Genomic DNA, 21,158 nt, shown 5'->3' with positions numbered 1-21,158 from the left:
TATCAGTGTCCCTTCCTTTTTTTTTTCCATCTCCACCTCAGCATTAAGACAATTTTTATGAAAATGTATCAAACTTTAAAGACATATTAACTTTAGAAAAACACAATCTGACATGTAAATGTAATGAAAAAAAGTTTTCTTATCATGCATAAACAAAGATATAAGAGTCATTTGTAAGAAACACACAACAAAGCAGGCATTACGAACATCTATGCAGTAAGGATCAGATTTGGTCAAAATAAACTTGCAACTTTCCTAAAATGTGCCCTCTGTAAAAAAAAAAAAAAAAAATACAATACTAGACACATCTAGCACAAGACGAATCAGATACAAAATGAACAACTGCAAGCCTATTTGCTCTAATCACTGCAAAGTAATTGTGCAACAATCAGGCATGAAGAGCTGTGCTATAAGCATAATTGTGTCTTACCCTGCTAGCTCATTCTTCAGCTTCTGGACCTTTGGAGGTAGCTCACTTCTACCTTAATTTCACATTGCCTGCTGAATGAAGGTAAAACTGTTTTCAAGCACTTTGGGTGCTGCAGGTGAAGTGCGTAAGTTAAGCCAAACAAGAGGCACATTGCTTGAGGTAGGTTGGTGAGTGCTTCCCTCGCCAGGTTGCCCTCTCGGATGATGCCCAGTCTTGAGGGGTTGAGTTATGGCAATGCTGGGCTTGCTGAACTGTTGTCCTCATAATAGAGGATTCCCACTGGGATGTCCATGGAGTCTCCATATTCAGGTTAACAGCAATTTGTCTACAATCAACTGTATAGAATTATCTAATATTATAATTTTGGTAATTCAATGTGATTTTATTTTAGGCACTGTAAACAAGCTATTTTGTGTGTTTATATATAGGCGTCTTTCATGTTGTGACAGTAGGTGGTATATTACACAATTTGATTTTTGAATGGTACAAATGGAGAAAGCGTTTACTCACTGAACTGCTCTTGAAGAACATAGATGAGTCATCTCCAAGAATTATTGGAAGTCCTCTCAGGACAAGGCATCTAATGACTGTTGGCTCTGTGCTCTGCAAAGTGGTATAAAACACATTTGAATGTAGAACAAAGGAAATAAATCTTATATCAGTTTATTTGTCCATATAGAAAAATACCACAAGAGAACACGTTTAAGTATTGAACTAACCATCAATACCATTATGAGAAGAAAAGAGAAATATCAACCCACCGTTGTATTGTAGCAGGTGAGCTAATTGCTTTCCTATCCGACCTGTCTTCCTCTTGAAATTTTCATCAAAATTGGACACAACCCATCAAGAACACCAAAGAACTCTTCTTTAAAATTTCTACCAACAATCCTGTTAAACTCCAGGTAAACCTGAAAAATATTAAATATGCTCAGTTTTGATATTCAGGCATTCAGTTATTTATAACACAAATAAACCTCTCTGAACATGATGTATTCAAAACAAATAAGAAAAAAAGGACACATTCACAAACCTGGTTTTCAGTGAAAAGCGCTGGCCAGTGTTGGACCATCTGGTTGATGTCAGGCTCATCCTTTACAACCTCCTCTCGTCTAAGAACAAACGTGATTCCTGATGCAAGCAAGGAAAGGGCTTAGTTCCTTCTTGCATAAGCATTTTAAAGTGGCTTTAAACAAAACTAGTAGTGCAAAAAAAAAAAACTGGCATATGTTGAAAGTGGGTGTTTACTTTTTCAAACCTACATTGAAATAATTTGAATTCTACAAAACTGTATGTAGAGAAGTAGAGAGCTACTCTAAAACCACATTGCTGCAAGTATCAAATACTCACTGTTCCCTTAAGATGACCTCATAAATAAATGCATGTTTCAAACTACAAATGTTCCAGCTGTTTCTAATTTGAATAGAGAAAACAACTCACCTTGTTCATCCACAAAATGGTTCTCGTTACAGCAAGCAAAACTCCTTTAAAAAAAAAGTCCAAACTTGAGAAAACCCCCTTTCACATTGTATATGCAAAATAAAGCTTACCGATCTCCGTGTGAGTGAGTACACACAAATTGGTGGCTCCAATGCAGTCGCAAGATATTAAGCATTGTTAGCATAGCAAGTGTTAGTTAGCAAGATATTAAGCAGTGAAGCTTGCAGAAAACTTAAAAATTTCTCCTCTGTCCTTCTACCCGCAGCTTTTGCCTCAGAATTTATTTCCCGCCCGTCTCCTAACCCCGCGGCTTTCTCTCATAAAATTATTTTTTCGCCCTTCAGAAAATTATTTTTTCGCCCCTCAGAAACTAAAGACGGTGCAAAGACAATGGCGGCTTCTCTCGCTGATGTCCCAGGTAGTTGACGTGACGTGCGTACTCTCTTTCAGGTCCGCGTTCCCAAACCAGCACCGCTGGGTTACAGATCAAGACCGATTTTCAACCCAAATTGGGTTAAATCAACCCAACAACAGACTCAACCCAGCATTTGGGTTGAAAAAACAACCCAGCGTTTTTTAGAGTGTACATATGATGTGATATTTTCAAAATGGTCCTAAAACAGCTGTAATTAGTTGGAATAAATAACTATAGTCACAACTAAGTAAAAATGTTTTATAGTTTTCGTTCCTGAGAAATCTCAAATGGCACATATGGTGTCCAAAACAACTTGGACATTTCTATAGGATTGTTCCCTGTTCTCTTTGGAATAATGCAGGTTTATTATTAGGATTTAGTACTATGGGTTACTTGAGGAATATTGCTTCTACAGCCTCTCTCAGATGGCCAAATAACTGTAAAATTGCACTTTTTTCTTTTTCATTTTCTTCAGTGTTCCTTTATTTTCTCTGACCCATTTGTCCTATATGCTGATTCCTGGAATAATTTCAGGAGCATTATGATTCAGAATATCAGGAGTTTGTGGTTCCAGTAACCACCTGGTTCCAGTAACCATTCATGACAGGCTGGTCATGCCAGAAACCTTACAACCTCTCTTTTGAACCTTTTACCACTTTTTTAATAACATTGGCTGATCATGTTTATCTCCCTGTAGTTACTGCAGCTCTGCACATCATTCTTATTCTTATAAACTGGTACCAGTACACTTCTTGACTCATCAGGGATCCTCTCTATTTCTAATACTGATCTATACAATCTGGTTTAAAACTCCACTGTTATCTCTCCTAAACACATGCTTCCCCAGGTATGTCAAATGGACCAACAGTTTTTCCATTCTTCATCTTCATTATAGTTGTCCTTACTTCTGTGCTAATTATTTTGCATCTCTTGGCTCACAATCTCATTCAACCTTTTTTCTCTCTGAATTTCTTCATTCACCAGCCCCTCAATGTACTCTACCCATTTGCTCAAAACACTCTCCCTGCTTGTGTACATTTCCACAGTTGTCCTTTATCACCTTACCTGCTGCGCATCCTTCCATTGCTCTGTCCCCCTGCCTATCCAAAAGATACAGATCCTTTTCGCCCACCTCAGTGTCCAAACTCTCATAAAACTTGTCATATGCTTTAGCTTGAGCCCTCACCACCTCTCTCTTTGCCTGACGGATCATACAGTGGGTTGCAAAAGTATTCGGCCCCCATGAAATTTTCCGCATTTTGTCACATTACAGCCAAAACATGAATCTATTTTATTGGAATTCCACGTGAAAGACCAAAGTGGTGTACCCTTGAGAAGTGAAACGAAAATCATACATGATTCGAAACATCGTTTTACAAATATATAACTGAAAAGTGGGGTGTGTGTATTTATTCACCCCCCTGAGTCCTTTTGCTGCAATTACAGCTGCCTGTCTTTTAGGGTATGTCTCTACCAGCCTTGCACATCTAGAGACTGACATTCTTGCCCATTTTTCTTTGCAAAACAGCTCTCGCTCAGTCAGATTACATGGACAGCGTTCGTGAACAGCAGTTTTCAGATCATGCCACAGATTCTCAATTGGATTTAGATTTGGTCTTTGACCGGGCCATTCTAACACATGGATAGAACACCATTCCATTGTTGCCCTGGCTTTATGTTTAGGGTCATTGTCCTGCTAGAAGGTGAACCTCCGCCCCAGCCTCAAGTCTTTTGCAGACTCCAAGATGTTTTCTTCCAAGATTGCCATGTATTTGGCTCCATCCATCTTCCCATCAACTCTGTCCCTGCTGAAGAGAAGCATGATGTTGCCACCACCATATTTGACAGTGGGGATGGTGTGCTCAGAGTGATGTGCGGTGTTAGTTTTCTGCCACACATAGCTTTTTGCATTTTGGCCAGAAAGTTCAATTTTGGTCTCATCTGACCAGATCACCTTCTTCCATCTTCTTTGCTGTGTCCCCCACATGGCTTGTGGCAAACTGCAAATGGGACTTTTTATGGTTTTCTTTTAACAATGGCTTTGTTCTTGCCACTCTTCCATAAAGGCCAACTTTGTGCAGTGCATGACTAATACTTGTCCTATCGACAGATTCCCCCACCTGAGCTGTAGATCTCTGCAACTCATTCAGAGTCACCATGGGTCTCTTGGCTGCATTTCTGGTCAGCACTGTCCTTGTTCAGCTGTGAGTTTAGGTGGACGGCCTTGTAGGTTTACAGTTGTACCATACTCCTTCCATTTTGAATGATCACTTGAACAGTGCTCCGTACGATGCCTAAGCCTGCTTTAAATTTCTCAATAACTTTATCCCTGACCTGTCTGGTGTGTTCTTGCTCCCAATATTCTCTGAGGCCATCACAGAGCAGCTGTATTTGTACTGACATTAGATTACACACAGGTGCAATCTATTTTGCCATCAGCACTCATCAGGCAATGTCTATGGGCAACTGACTGCACTCAGACCACATGTGGTAGAATAATTATGCGCACCCCACTTTTCAGTTATTTATTTGTAAAAAATGTTTGGAATCATGTATGATTTTTGTTGCACTTCTCAAGGGTACAAGACTTTGTATTGGTCTTTCACATGGAATTCCAATAAAATAGATTCATGTTTGGTGCTGTAATGTGACAAAATGTGCAAAATTCAAGGGGGCTGAATACTTTTGCAACCCACTGTACTCCTGTACATTGTTTGGAGCTTTCTGACTATCCAGCTTCTTTGCCAACCTTCTTCTTTTGAATGCTCTCCTGTGCATCCTCATTCCACCACCAAGCTTCATTTTTTTTCCTTAATCCCGCTCAGATTCCTTCTCAGTCGGATCCATCTTTATCTATCAACAAAGGCCACACAGATACTTTTTCAGTCCCTAGTAATCTGGATAATCTGAATAGATTCAGATACTGAATACAAAGCCAAACATTATCCTGGTTTCATTATCCTTCCTTAGAGCCCTTATTATACCTCGCACTACACGTCACACTCTCCGAACCTCAAGTATTTCTCACATGGTCCCACCGCTGAAAGTATGAGGAAGACAGTCATCTAGACTGTCATCTAGTCTTAGCCCCTAGGTAGTGGAATGAACTTTCTCTAGGTCAGAACAGCACAGTCGCTGAGTATTTTCAAATGGCATCTTAAGATCTTCCTCTTTAGAGAATTCTTAGACTTATGCAAGAAAAAAGTACAACAGAGTGAATGAAATGAATGTATTCATAAATGAGGTCCTAGTGAACTGGAACTGATTGATGTTAACATGAAAGCACATTTTAAGAATAAGGGCGTCTTCCAAATGCCATAAATGTAAATATATTTCTTATACACCCCTCACTTTGACCATTTCTGCACACAAGAAAAAAATACAAAAAAGGGAGTTAGAGAGGGATCAGGGAGGGGCTGCCTTCCAGGATAGAGTGAGTGTGTGATAGGTTTCAGTGCAGGGTTGGTAATGATTTGTCCAAGAAAAAATAGTCCACCAGGTATAGTGGTAGGAAAGTCCAATGTGTGGTATAAAGCATCTGTCCATGTTTTAGTCCAGTCTCATGGTTTACACTGCATGTCCATTTTAGTACTACTAGTCCATTTGAAGATATCTGAAGCTTTAGCTGTTATAGCCTAAAACACTCATTGTTAATGAAATTATTACAGATCAGGAGTTTGATGTACTGTGCCTGACCAAAACTTGGGTCAAACAAATTGGACACAAATCTAGCACTCCTGGATACAGCTATGTACACCAACCTTGCTTGACTGGAAGAAGAGGTGGAGTTACAGTAATTCATAATGATAACCTGGGTATTACACATAAACCCGAACATGGATTTAACTCTTTTGAGATCTATACCAATATAACCCATGTAGTCTCGTAAAACAAAAATCATAAATTAATTCCATTGATTATTATTTATAGATCCAATGGACCTTACTCCGAGTTTCTTAGTGAATTTACAGACTTTGTTTCCAATCTGGTTGTATCTGTGGGTAAAGCCCTAATTGTCGGTGACTTTAACATCAGCTGTGATAAATTAGAAGACTCCCTAAAAACAGCATTCCTGTCTATACTAGACTCAGTTGGAGTTAAACAAAATATAATAGGACCTACTCATGAAGGTGGTCACACGCTCGATCTTGTACTGACCTTCGATTTAATAGTAAAATTGTTCCGAATAGATATAAGATTAAAAGCATAACAACAGCTCAGTCGATATTACTATGGAAAATAATCTTCAAATAGCTAAACCCCGATTAGAATGCTTCAACTTTCTTTAAGAGCATAAATTAATTAAACTAATCTCATCATCAAATCAATGTACTTGCGTATTGGATCCGCTTCCTACAAGTTTCCTTAAACAAGCACCCGATGTCCTATCCTTAAAATTATTAACTCATCGCTTAGCACCGGCCGCGTACCAAGTTCGTTCAAGGTAGCATTCATTAGACCCCTGATTAAAAAATCTGATCTTGATCGCAGGTAGCTTTCTAGACTGATATCCAACCTTCCGTTTTTAGAAAAACCGTGGCCCAGCAGCTGAGCGCCTACCTACAACATTCATGAAGTATATCAATCAGGACCTCATCATAGCACTGAGACAGCACTGGTTGAAGTGGTTAATGACCTACTGTTGACCTCTGATCTGGGCCGCATCTGACTGCTTGTCCTGCTTGACCAGAGTGCAGCGTTTGACACTATTGATCATGCTATTCTCCTTGACAGGTTAGAGAATGTTTTGGGATTAAGATAATAGCCCTTGTATGGTTCAGATCATATCTGACCAATGGTATCAGTTTGTGGAAATTAAAGGTGATTTGTCTTCACATAGTAAAGTAGAATTTGGTGTTCCACAAGGTTCTGTCCTAGTTTCATTGCTATTCTACCTTTAGGTGACATCATTTGCAAACACGGTATTAGCTTTCATTGCTACGCTGATGACACACAGTTGTATTTATCAGCAATGCCAGACAAGAGGCAGCAGCTGAACAGAATAGAGAATTGTCTGAAGATGGCTGACTACATCATAACTCTGTATGGCCATTCTATCTCACAATCAACAGGTGTGGGGTCATTACTGGTACCCAATGTACAGAAGGTCACAGCTGGGAGCAGATCCTTCTCCTATAGAGCTCTGCAGTTGTTGAACAGCTTGCCGTTCAGTGTTCGGGACTCAGACTCAGTCTCACTGTTTAAATCTAAACTGAAAACACATCTGTTTTCTCTGGCCTTCTGTTAAAGTCCCAGACACAGTGTCAATTATTAAGTCCACTTGATCACATAGTCCCCCTGTTAAGCAGGCTAGAGGCCTGTGTACATGTCGAGTGCAACAACGGACCATCTAGGACAGCCTAAGTGAGATGAGCATCATAGTGACTTTGGGTTTAACTTTTCTGGAATGCTTGGGAAAAAAAAGCAGAAGGTCACAGCTGTCAACCAGTGTTCTGGACCAATAGGGAGCGCAGGTACCACCCCAACCCCGGCACCGCTCCAGGAAACCACAAAGAAGACATCAAACACAATAAAATGGAGGAATAAATAAACACAAGTTTGACCCTGACCTTGCTTCTTTTTCTTTTTTTTCTTGCTCTTTGACCCCTGCGCTCCCAACAAAGTAGCCTTTGCCTGCTCAATGAAAGATCCTCACTCTCCCGGTACAAGCCCTTTTTCATATGACTCATCTCCAGCTTCTGGCCCTCCAGCCCGACTGCATTGTTAAACGTCGGCGGCCTGACAGCAGTTCCCCACGAACAGTTACGCCCATGTGATCGTGCCCCAGGTCCTGCCTCCTGATGCTTGTCCACCTGTTGAGAATTAGTTAATTCTTGGTACCAATAAGAATCTTGTGAGCATAATTCTCATGTTAACTATGTATGTTAATCAAAAAACATTTGACTGCATGTGAAATTTTAGTGATGGCCAATGCAGTGAGAACAGAATCGGTGTAATGAGTTCAAATCTTCTTTTTCTAGTTAGAGTTTTTGCCGCGGCATTTTGAACTCATTGGTGTTTACTGAGAGATGATGCCAGGCTTACAATAAGTAGAGCCCTGGGGGGCTCCAGTGTTGAGAGTGATGGTGGCTCTACTGGTCCCTCTACATGAGATCACTTGGTGAGGTCATTTCCTCACATGGATTATCCTACCACTGCTATGCTGACGACACACAACTCCTCTTCTCCTTTCCTCCCTCTGATCTACATGCTGCTTCCAAAATCTCTGCATGTCTAACTGACATCTCATCTTGGATGGCAGCCCATCACCTCCAACTCAATCCCACCAAAACTGAACTAATATTCATTCCAGCAGATTCTTCACCACATCAGGATCAGTGGGGCAGTGGTGGCCTAGCGGTCAAGGAAGCAGCCCCGTAATCAGAAGGTTGCCAGTTCGAATCCCGATCCACCAAGGTTCCACTGAGGTGCTACTGAGCAAAGCACCGTCCCCACACACTGCTCATGTCATGCTCTGTGATGATGAGCGCATTTTCGGTGCTGACAGTGTCTTCTTGTCTGCAGCTGTTGGAGCCACTAGCCATAGCATTGCTAGCATCTTTAGCTGTAGCCTCGAAGCAAGCATAGAGCGTATTCAGCTTGTCTGCCAGAGACACGTCCTTGTTCGTCATACTGGATGTTGGTGCTTTATAATCCTTGACCGTTCTTAATCCCTGCCACATGCTACTAGAGTCAGTTGCGAGTTGCGACTCCAGTTTCTTCCCGTAGTGCTGCTTCGCCTCCTTCAGTGTTTTCCTGACGTTGTATGACACAGACTTGTATGGTCCGATGTCCCTGGAAGCAAGCCCAGCATTATAGGTTGCGGTGCATTATAGGTTGCGATTTCAGCGCGTCAGGATGGTTTTATCCACCCACGGCTTCTGATTGGGAAATGTTCTGACGATCGTTTTCTGAATGGTATCATCCGTTAGTTTCCCAATGAAACTCACAACCACTTCCGTATATTTGCTGATGTTTTGAGAGCTGCATCGAAAAGTTTTCGCCATCCACTGCGTCCGTCCAGCGTGCCACCTCCGTTTGAACCGGAACTTCCTGTTTGTGTCTTTGTTTGCATTAAGGCATGAGGAATATTGCAGCATGGTCGGAGATTGTGCCCTTTAACCGTCCTTAATTGTAGTGTACAGTGGTCCAGTGTCCTTTCGCCACTGGTGGGGCAGGTGACATGCTGGTGAAATTTTGGCATTTGAGGCTGGCATTATTAAAGTCACCTGCCACAATAAGCACAGTGTCCCGGTGCTGTGTCTGGTGATGAGTGAGTGCCTCATGCAGCTCGCATAAGGCAGTGTCCATGTCCGCTTTAGGTGGAATGTAAGCGGCACTGATGATTACTGATGTGAACTCCTGAGGAAGGTAAAACATTTGATGGACAATAGTTCCAGGTTGGGTGAGCAGGAGCGAGTGAGAGGAACAACGCTGTTGCACTAGCTGTTGTTTACCAGCAAGCACATGCCGCCTCCCCATGTCTTCCCTGAGTCCCATGTCCTGTCCATGCGATGAACCAAGAAGAACTCAGCCAGCTGGATGGCTTGGACCGCTGGGTTCAGCCATGTCTCAGTGAAGCAGAGGAGGTTGCAGTCCCTGATGTCTCTCTGGAGCTTTACCCTGGCCCTGAGGGGTCGGAGCAGTCGCGACAGTAGCCAAACTCACCAGCACCATCTTGGCTTTTTGTCAGTATGTATATTTGTCCAATCTTTCAAATGTTACATGTAGCACCAGGTTCCGGAGAAATATTATTTTGTTGCCTTGTCCGCCGAGAGTCTTGTGGTAAACTTTAATTATATATTGATCTTAGTAATGTTCAAGTAAAGAGGGCATCCCCATACTAATTCATAATTACTAGCAAAAGATCTTAATATAGAGCTGGCACGATCTTAAGGTGTAGTGACCGTATATTTTAACACAGGAAAACTCACCCTCTAGAAATGTCTTTTATGGGTTTTATTAACAGACAGATCTATTGCTTAAATGAACCACATAAAATATAGGTGTATAGAAACATATATGACAAGGTTTCATTCATCCACACATTCAAACCTAATCATGATGCCAGTATAATGATAAGATGGTAGCTCTCATGTAACTAGATATGAGGTTAAAACTTGTACAAGCAGAATGGCGTTACAGATAACTTTATGCGATGTACGCAGATCCTTGTTTAAACTTACAAGATGCAACAGTGTGTGTGTGCGTGCTCCTGTTTTCAGGCAGGCTGTGACGTCAGCTGGTAGCGTTCTTGCATCACGCAGCAGCGGGTCGCGTTTTTTGCTCGGGCATTTCGCCGGTGGTTGATGATACCGTGCCTATGAAGTTGTATGGTGCGTGACAAGTCGAGCCAAATTTGAGCTGCAGACTTTGACCGGCAAAAGATCGCAAAAGACAAAGAAACTTAAAGGGTCAACTTTTATACTCAGTATATGATGCCGTGGGCCAATAAAGAGAGTTTTATGAGACAAATTTGAATCCTGGGGCAGACCCCCCACCCCCTGTTGTGCAGGATGGGTCTGTGTCCTTTTTGTGACCCTGTCGAACTTTCTCTATGCACAAAGTTTTCTGCAAACAACATACCATCAAAAAATCTATTTCTTTTCATTCAGACACATTTATCAATAGTTTTATTAAACAATTCTAAAATTGTTAGATACCAAACATGTCCTACTTAGTGTTTCAACATAGCAGAAAATGTATTTTACACTAATACACTTCATTAGACCATGATGGTAAATGAAAAGTCTTAGGTATCAGTGCTGATGATTGTTGAATGATTGTGGGTCTTTTTAGAGTGCTTTGGAATCCTGTATATCCTGTTTATCAGTATTTTATTGATTTGTCCATAGTTGAATTCTGTTTGAAAGGAGGGGAGGGAAGAAAAGAGGAACAACCCTCTCACTATGGTGCCTCAATGTCTAGCCCAATGTTTCATAGTTATCAAAAATGCCAGTGGGTGGCTCCTGTGATCTTTGAATTACGACACATGGTGGTCTCTCTACAGGGGAGAGATGTGACTCCAGAAAGTTTTTAATCAATTGAGGCGGTATATTCGACCTTCTGGATTTTGGACTTTGGTTCTTGGGGTGCAGGAGGTCTGTTATCTCCAGCGTCATGAACCACAGAGTGTGAGACAGGATGATCTGGCTTGAAGATCCTAGAGAGGACAGATGTCTCACCTCCCCATGATACCTTGAAGGACCTGTCGTGAAGATAAGAGGTGAACCAATCTAGTACGGTTCCTGTAACTCCTAAATCAGAGAGTGTGGTGAGAAGAATTTCATGGTTAACTGTGTCGATGGCAGCAGATAGATCAAGTAGGACAAGGACAGATGATCTGCGGGCAGCTCTTGCAGCACGAAGGTCATCCATCATTGCCAGGAGGGAGGTTTCAGTTGAATGCCCTTTCCTGAAACCAGACTGAAAAGGGTCGAGAAGATCATGCTCGTGGAGAAATGAGGAAAGTTGAGCCAGGACTGCTCTTTCAAGAATTTTTGAAAGAAAAGGAAGGTTGGAGACTGGGCGGTAGCTATCCAATACAGACGGGTTTAATGTGGATTTTTTGAGCAGGGGAGCAATGACAGCCTGGTTGAAAGCTGTTATGCTATTGTCAGAGTTGAGTCCTGGCAGACATAGCATCCATAGAGGACAAACACAGCGTAGTGGACTGGGAGGTCAGAGGTTGCAACGTGACTGCTGCCACTGGTGGAGATGTGGAGCGGAGGCGCGTGAAGTGCGGGTGGGAGGCTTGAGGTAAGAGAGGATGGGTGCGGAGATGGAGCTGTGGGGGGGGGGTTCAGGGAAGCAGGGGTTACTGGGGCGCTGAGAAGGGACGTACTGCTGGGGATCACAGGGACAGGCTAAAACACAAAGGCCACTGGCTTGATAAATAACCATGGGCATGGGCTAGAATTCCACCCCCTAGAAAGTTTGTGGTGACCGGAGTGCGAGAATCGTCCGGTATCATTGGCGACTGGAGTTTTAAGGGATGTTCGAGAATTGTACTGATGTCAGTACAAGATCAGCCTCTTTTATTATAGGATTTATAACTATCTACGTAAAATAGGGACATAGCCAGTACTTATACATGCATTGATTAGATCCAGTAATACCCATATGGTACCAACAATATCCTTAAATTGCTTTGTTGGTATACTGTCTAATATGCAGGTCGAGTTTTTCAGTTCTGCTGAGATTTGCTGTAGTTATCCCTGGGTGATTAAGGCTAAATATTTCCAGGCTGTTAAGTGTTTAATCCACAACATCTGATGAATGGATTTCATTTCTGGTTTCTGGATTATTTTATCTATTTTAGTTGACTCAATTGCTTTCTCGTTTTGAAGAAGACTCATATTCCAGGCAATCATTGCTGATTCCATTTTGTATTTCTGGCATTTTGCTCCATCCTCAGTGTAGTCAGTGTAATTTATGAATCTTATCATTGTACCAGGGAGCTCGTTGTCATGCCATGGTATCATATACCATATACTAAATACATCCATACACTGATATATTGTCATATTGCTGCTACTTGTCTGGCTGGTTTGTCTAGTTTGTCTTGACCTGCTCTATTTTATGGGTCATGTTTTTGTGTTGTTTGTTGTTCTCTCTTCGCAATCTTGTCTCTCTGTGTACTTTTATATGGGGAGAAGACATTAAAGTTGACTTTGACTTGACTTGTTTTTTCAGCAAAATGATATGAGCAAAAAAGTAAAAGTAAAGCAATGTAATGTAGGAATCGATTTAAAGTTTGTGAGACACAGCTATACCAGCGTGGAAAACAGTCGGCAAAACCGGGACCAAAAAACACAGCCAGTGCTTCAGTGAAAGTGCTAAACTATTTTTGGAATAACTTTTAGTCATTTGAAATAAAACTGTTTTAAATATCCATTGTAACAGACATTAGATGAAACAATAAAGCATGAGTAATCTATCCAGATCAATGAAACTTAAGGTAAGTGTGGACTCTGTCTGGGGGTTACTTTTATAAGTAACTTATAAAGTTGTTTTATAAAGCTGTGCTTATTGAGGTCTACCTGGAAAGTCTACCTTCCATTCAAGCCCCATTGGCTATTACCTCCTTGACCCTCCTGTTGTGATGTTTGGAATGGCCCAGAGGCACACAAGATGCTAGAAGTTGGGTCTTGAGATGATGAAAGCTGAGCTCTAAAGCTTTAAGGCTACGGGGAGCCAGGACTTGATTTGGGAGATTATGGGTAGCATGGAGTCATGCTGGGAGGCTACAGAAGTCTTATAGTGAAGCCATTCCTATAAATAGTGCCCTCCTTTCCTCTAAATCAATCTAGCCCAGTCCAGTTCTTGAAAGATTTGAACAGGACAGAATGGGGAATTTAATATTAAGCAATTAAGATTTTTAAAAATAATTTATGTGCATTAGAAACAAATCTAGCATGTCTCAACAGGTTCTTAATGAGACTCTGTGTCCTACGTGGGATCAGTTACTGTTGATTGACAACGTTGAGCTCTTTGGGGAGGCCAGCGAACTGAGGGATGACCCACCAATTATTGTAATTGAGATTTATGACCAGGATTCCATGGTAGGTTTTACTTTCCTTAAAACTGATGAAGATGTTTATGTTAAAAATTAATTAAATTTTAAAATACTCTCAGAAACATCCTGAAAAGAAACCCTGTGTTTTTGTTAATCCCCTTTTGTGAATATGTAAATGAATAAATATGTATATTGTGCTGCTGTTCACAGGGCAAAGCTGATTTTATGGGAAGAACATTCGCCAAGCCCATTACAAAGATGGCTGATGAGCACTATGGGCCACCACGCTTTCCTCCTCAGTTGGAGTACTACCAGATCTACAGAGGCAACTGCAGTGCTGGAGAATTACTGGCAGCCTTTGAGCTTCTGCAGGTTAAGATGAGCACAGCAAAGAGCAAAATATGTAATATGCATACATAGGACAGTATTCATAATATTTTATTACTAAAATGTACATTATCTGTACAGATTGGGCCAGCTGGTAAAGCAGACCTGCCACCAGTTGATGGTCCCACAGATATGGACAGAGGGGCAATTTTTCCAGTTCCCATAGGCATCAGGCCCGTGTTGAGCAAGTACCGTATAGAGGTACAGACGTCTGTCATTTAAAGTTGTAGTTATGTTTACCAACACCATCATGAATATCAATGTAATTTGGGACTTTCAGTGATTTATTTTCAGTGGAGGATTCATTATACAATATATGCCTTTAATAACTATGAAACAAAAACTCTGTTTATTTTTTTATTTGATGCAACAACTGGAAGCCAGTGGAAAGGAAAATATCAATGCGGTTTTGTGGTGCAATGCCTTCCTAGATTGTACAAACTAAATTGCACTTTGAAGCAGCCCTGCCAGAAGAAAATTATAGTATTCAAATTCTGATATGGCAATGGACTGATGTATTTTGGTGGCTTATATAGTAACATATGATTGAATCCTTCCAATGTAACATAGAAAATATCACTACAATCGAGAAAGATTATCATTATGAGAAGAAAAGTATAGGTCATTTTCCATGGTTATTGTCCATGGAGGTTAAGATCCTGATATGGGGATGAATCTGCTGGGATGAGCAGTAATTGCATTGTTTGAGTCAAAGGAAAGGACCAGTTTACAGAAATGATTTAAAGAAATTAACATGGCATTCATTTTCATTATAAGTGTATGCTTTCTTCTTATAGTAGCTGTGTATGGCCCAAACCATTACTTTTCTCAAGGCTTCACATTATCATAACTCAATAATTGTTTCTACTCACAGGTTCTGTTTTGGGGTCTTAGGGACCTAAAACGGGTGAACTTGGCCCAAGTGGACAGACCACGTGTGGACATAGATTGCGCTGGGAAAGGGGTCCAGTCTGCTGTTGTACAGAACTACAAGAAAAACCCTAATTTCAGCACCCTTGTCAAGTGGTTTGAAGTGGTAGGCTTTGTAACATTTGAAGAGCTGCTATTTGTGTTTGCTGTTGTCAAATGTAGGTTAAATGCAGCTTGAATATTGTGATGTGCAGTAATCATCTCTCAGCATGTGTGCAGGTGTGTTATTCCTTTAAGCCCTTACAATTATGAAGATTTATGAAAACTTTTTTTTTAATGGAGATAATATGCTGAGTGTAATATATTTGTCTTTGATAATCAAGTTACATAACAACAATGCCCCTAATTGTGAAGTTGAATGCAGCGTGTCTATTCCAGAGATGATGGAAAAGTTCTTAGGTTGGATTTATTCTCATACACTTCAATGACAGTAGATTTTTTTCTACCTAATGAGGACCTGCCAGAAAATGAGTTGCTCCATCCACCTCTGAACATACGTGTGGTAGACTGTCGGGCTTTTGGTCGCTACACTCTAGTCGGCTCTCATGCTGTGACTTCACTACGAAAGTTCATCTATCGTGCAACAGATAAGCAGGCAAACAACTGGTCAACCACAGGTTGGTGCAATTGCAAAGAGTCTTAAAAAGTACTGCTAAGCAATATGACTCACCCAAAATTATAAAGTATACAGTGTGTAAAATAAGTATTGTACCTGTCAAAAGTATGTAAATATGTTTCTAAAGGCGTTTTTGATATGTGCCTTCTTAAGTTATGTGTAATATAATTGGAATGACACAGGGAAAAATATAACTGAAATTGTATATGTGTGTGTGTTTATTTATATATATAATCTAATATATATATGTATGTATATTCATTTTTGTTTGTGATAACAGCTATATTAATAACCATGTGATTTCAGTAATTTATCAATAATTTCACGTTTGACAATTCCTACAGAGTCTTGAGTAAATTAAAATAATATATACTGAGCAATGTGCAAATAAAGAGGCCATCCCCAGAATTATTCACAATTACTAATAAAAGACAGAAATGTCTTCTATTGGTTAGACTACAGAAACATATATAACTAGATTTCATTCATCCCCACATTCACACCAAATCATGATGCCAGTATAATGATAAGATGGTAGTTCTCACTTAACTAGATATCAGGTTAAAACCTTGTGTGATGTACGCAAAGTTTAAGCTGACAGGTGAGATGCAGCGAGTGTATACCCCACTTTTAGTAAGATACCCTCGGCTTCATATATGTGTGTGTATGTGTGTGTGTGTGTGTGTGTGTGTGTGAGAGAGAGAGAGAGTGCTCCGACTCTCAGGCAGGCTGTGACGTCAGCTGGCAGCATTGCGTTGCGTGGCAGCGGGTCCCGGATGTCGGCGGTGTTTCTGCTTCTTCGGACCTTTCGCCGGTGGTTGGCGAATGCCTGGTGGTCGGTGATAGGCTATGAAGTCGTGCGGTGTGTGACAAGCTCGGCCGCAAACTTTGAATGTGGAGTCTGAGCAGAGTTAGTTCAAGGGAATGCCGGCAAGAGATCAGGCAATGACCGGTGGGAGACAAACCAGGTGAAAGACTGGCAGGCGAAAAGACCAAGAAACTTAGAGGATCAGTGCTTTTATGCTCACTATTGGTCCCCGCCTTAGAAAATGGCGTGGACCAATAAGTGGAGTTTTAAGAAACAGATGCCTGTGATCTGTTAATGCCTGTGATCTGTGAATTACGACATGTTGTTTTGGGTTCTCTGTTTGTTCAGACCTTCAATCCCGACCTTCCTCTTTAGAGAATATTTATATTAACTTGTAAACTTCTTGTTGTCTTACTTATGTATAGAAACTACAACAGAGTGAAAATAAAGATTATATTCATAGTTGGGAGTCCTAGTGAACCAAAATTGATCTCTTCATATATTGTAACATGGAAGCACGTTGTAAGTCGCTTTGGATAAGTGTGTTTGCCAAATGCCTTAAATGTAAATGTAAGTGTGGTACATCTTTGTATGATTATGGAACACTGTGGAAAAATTAGAAGTATGCTGCTCCAGAACACTAATTGACACTTCGTGTGGAACCCGGACTTTAGACTGGACTAAAGCTATTGATTATAAAATGTGGATGATTCACTGTAAATTTGACATGCCTTCCCATCATACTTAAAGACACACCAAAATGGACCGAACTTCTATATAGATAAACTGGGAAAAAAAAGCCTTTGATATGTAAATCACAGCAAAATGCTCTCCCCATGAACCTGAGCTGTTTAAAATATCTTTTGTTTTAACACAGCATTTAATGCTTGCAGATCTTGTAATGTGGGTTGTTCTCTGATTTATAAAAAATAGTTATACAATAGTACTGTTCTGCTCTAAACCTAGCACTAAGAGTTGAATTCTACTGGGTGGGCCATTTATATGGATACACCTTAATAAAATGGGAATGGTTGGTGATATTAACGTCCTGTTAGTATATGTGAGGGGGCAAACTTTTCAAGATACGGTGGTGACCATAGTGGCCATTTAGAAGTTGGACATCTTGGATCCAACTTTTGTTTTTTTTTTCAATAGGAAGAGGGTCATGTGACACATCAAATTTATGGGTAATTTCACAAGAAAAACAATGGTGTGCTTGGTTTTAACGTAACATTATTCTTTCATGAGTTATTTCCAAGTTACATTTACATTTACAGCATTTATCAGACGCCCTTATCCAGAGTGACTTACAGTCAGTAGTTACAGGGACAGTCTCCCTGGAGCAATTTAGGGTTAAGTGTCTTGCTCAGGGACACAATGGTAGTAAGTGGGATTCGAACCCGGGTCTTCTGGTTCATAGGCGAGTGTGTTACCCACTAGGCTACTACCACCAAGTTTCTGACCACTTATAAAATGTGTTCAATGTCACCAACCTTTCCCATTTTATTAAGGTGTATCCATATAAATGTCCCACCCTGTATAATTATCTGAGGACATTGGTGTTCCAGTGATCCAAACCTCAACATTGCGTATGCGCAGAACTGATCAGGCAAGTGGTCCGGATTCGGCACTGACAGCCTCTTCGCCATTGCAGATCGTGCAAACATGACGCTTCTACCGGAAACACGTGTAGTGGGCTGCAGCGGCCAGAAATGGCAATTATACACAATTCCACTTTTTATAGTGGATTCTGTTTTATTTGTTGGATTCCAGAATTCCGTTCTCGTTTTTTTGCATCACGAAAATCATAGGGCCCTAAGAATATAAGAATCTTTGGTGTCCAGGAATCCGTGGAGGGAAAACGTCCCTACGAGTTCTTCACCAGTTTTCTTTTTGGGGGTGAGGTGTTGCACTCTCCTTCAGAAACAGACTGGGCGCATAGTGCTTAGAGAGCCTGTCAAGCTGTTCACAAACATCAGGCAGGGCTATAGGGCTATACCCCTACCACACCTTGGTCAGGCTGATCACCATCCCTGCTTCTGATCCTTACATGCACCCCCCCTTAGAAAACAAGCTCCCATCACCACCCAGACTGTCACTAGATGACCCAAGGATGGCTCCTAATAGCTCCAGGACTGCTTCCAGAGAACTGACTTGGAGGTTTTTGCTCAACAGGGGCTGTAGAACAACACTACAGCAGTCATGGGTTACATCAGGATCTGCACAGACAACGTCATTAGGGACAGATGCATTAGGACTTATCCCAACAGGAAGCCCTGGATGTCAAGGGCGGTCCGAAGCCTGCTGAAAGCCAGGAATGCTGATTTCAGGTCAGGGGATAGTCAATCTGAAGAGAGGAATCTGAGATGCCAAGGCAGCGTACCGTAGGAGGATAGATGTGGCAGGGTGTCCAGGTGAAATCTAAGGAAGGCTAAAGTGTGGCTGGATGAGTGCTGAAACCTCAAATCAACTGGCTGGATTTTTTACCTGGATATTCAACCAGTCCTTGTCACAGGCCCATCCTGCCTCAAGTTCTCTGCCATTGTTCCACTGCCAAAACAATCCACAACGAACAGTCCGAATGAAGTCATGAAGTGCTTTTAGAAAATGGTGGACCTGGACCCATTTTTGCCTACAAACCAAAGAGATCAACTGATGTCCAAACTGGCAGATCTTGGACTTCCATCAGTCATCTGCAGCTGGATTCTGGACTTTGTCAAGTCGTTCCGAGAGGAACAGGCTGGGTACCCACACCTCCACTGCTCTCAGCCCACTCCTCTTTGCCCTTTACACGTATAACTGCCCCCTCTCACACCCCATCAACAAGATAATCAAATTCGCGGATGACACTACAGTGGATGGACTCCTCTCAGGCAAAGAAGGCGAGCGGGCATACAGGGATTAAGTTGAATGATTGTCAGAGGGTTGCAGAGTCAACAACCTGATCCTAAACACCACAAAAACAAAGGAACTTGTTGACTACAGAAAAAATCTGAGCTTGAGAATGACCTGACCTGAAGTGCCAACACCAAGGAGCTGCTGAAGAAGGCGCTGCAGACTGTACTTTCTGAGAATTTTCAGGAAAAACCAGCTCCCCAAAAATATGCTCCTTGACTTTTTCCACTAATTCATAGAAACACACAGACTATGTGTGTGGTACGGCAGCTTAAAGGAAGGTCCACAAGGTCATCAGGTCAAAGGAAATAATTGACTGTCGCTCCACTCCCTGAAACCTATTTACCCCTCATGTTGCCGGAAAAAGCAAGGACTCACAGGACTCATTACAACCTGGTCATTGCCACTTCCAGCTTTTGCCATCAGGCAAAAGATACAGATACAAAAAAACCAGGACAATCCGCTTAAAAATAACTTTTATCCAAAAGCAATCCAGACACTAAACTTATCACATATGTAAACATACATCTTCACTATGTGAGGTAATGTTCAATATCTTCAGACAATGTAAAAATCTAGTGCAATTTGTATTTTTGTGTTCCAATATTTGTATATATTATGTTTACTACTATTTTATTTGTTTATTTAAGTCTTTCTTATTTCCTGTCTTAACTAATCCTCACACTGAGTTGACTGCGCACATACCCTCCTGCCCTTAACACTGAACTTACTGCACTCCGCTTACACTCTATGGACAATGCCATCACCACCACCCTGCATCTGACCCTCACAATAAAGACATACACACGAATATGGACTTCAGTTCAGCATTCAACATCATCATTCCTCAGCACCTGATCAAGAAGCTGAGCCTGCTGAGCCTAAACGCCTCTTGGATTTTTGGACTCCAACACCACCACACTGAGCTCCTCAGGGCTGTGTGCTTGGTCCAATGTTGTTCACTCTGCTGACCCACGACTGTGCAGCGATGCACAGCTCCAACCACATCATCAGGTTCACATTTACATTTACATTTACAGCATTTATCAGACGCCCTTATCCGGAGCGACTTACAATCAGTAGTTACAGGGACAGTCCCCCCCTGGAGCAACTTAGGGTTAAGTGTCTTGCTCAGGGACACAATGGTAGTAAGCGGGATTTGAACCTGAGTCTTCTGGTTCATAGCCGAGTGTTACCCGCTAGGCTGCTACCACCCTAGATGTGTCATTCACCCTAGATGTGTCATTCACCAATGACACATCCGTGGTAGGTCTCATCAGGAAGAACGATGAGTCAGCATAGGAGGTGCAACGACTGAAGCAGTGGTGTAAGGTCAAGAATCTGTTTCTTAATGTAGACAAAATGAAGGAGATGATTGTCGACTTCAAAAGAGAAGTTCACTGAACACTGACTTCCTCTGTGTTCAACCTCTCCTGGGCTCTCAACACTAGTTCAACAAACAAGGAAGCCCAGTAGCGTCTCTACTTCCTGTGGAGGCTGAGGAAAGCCCCTCTCTCACCATCCAACCTCACCACCTTCTATAGATGGACTGTTGAGAGCATTTTGACCAGCTGCATCACTGTCTAGTTTGGGAACTACACTGCATCGAACTGCAAGGCCCAACAGTGGATTGTGAAGAAAGCTGAGAAGACCATCAGAGTCTCTCTTACCCCCATAATGGACATTTACAACACACGCTACATCAGGAAAGCCACCAGC

General features: G+C 41.5%; 1 protein-coding gene across 3 annotated transcripts in view; it reads left to right on the top strand.

Annotated features, from left to right (window-relative positions):
- Positions 1-21,158, top strand: part of LOC114784829 (otoferlin-like) — a 101,290-nt gene that overhangs the window by 30,628 nt on the left and 49,504 nt on the right. For all 3 annotated transcript variants that reach the window (XM_028970560.1, XM_028970582.1, XM_028970571.1), the window contains exons 21-25: positions 13,715-13,849; positions 14,014-14,175; positions 14,272-14,391; positions 15,065-15,226; positions 15,575-15,737. In XM_028970560.1, coding sequence (XP_028826393.1) covers positions 13,715-13,849; positions 14,014-14,175; positions 14,272-14,391; positions 15,065-15,226; positions 15,575-15,737 — 742 coding nt within the window. The remainder of the gene's footprint in view (positions 1-13,714; positions 13,850-14,013; positions 14,176-14,271; positions 14,392-15,064; positions 15,227-15,574; positions 15,738-21,158) is intronic.

This window comes from Denticeps clupeoides, chromosome 1, assembly GCF_900700375.1.
Source record: "Denticeps clupeoides chromosome 1, fDenClu1.1, whole genome shotgun sequence".
Classification (NCBI taxonomy): domain Eukaryota; kingdom Metazoa; phylum Chordata; class Actinopteri; order Clupeiformes; family Denticipitidae; genus Denticeps; species Denticeps clupeoides.
The sequence above is the reverse complement of the archived record's forward strand: the minus strand, read 5'-3'. Positions and strand labels throughout refer to the sequence as shown.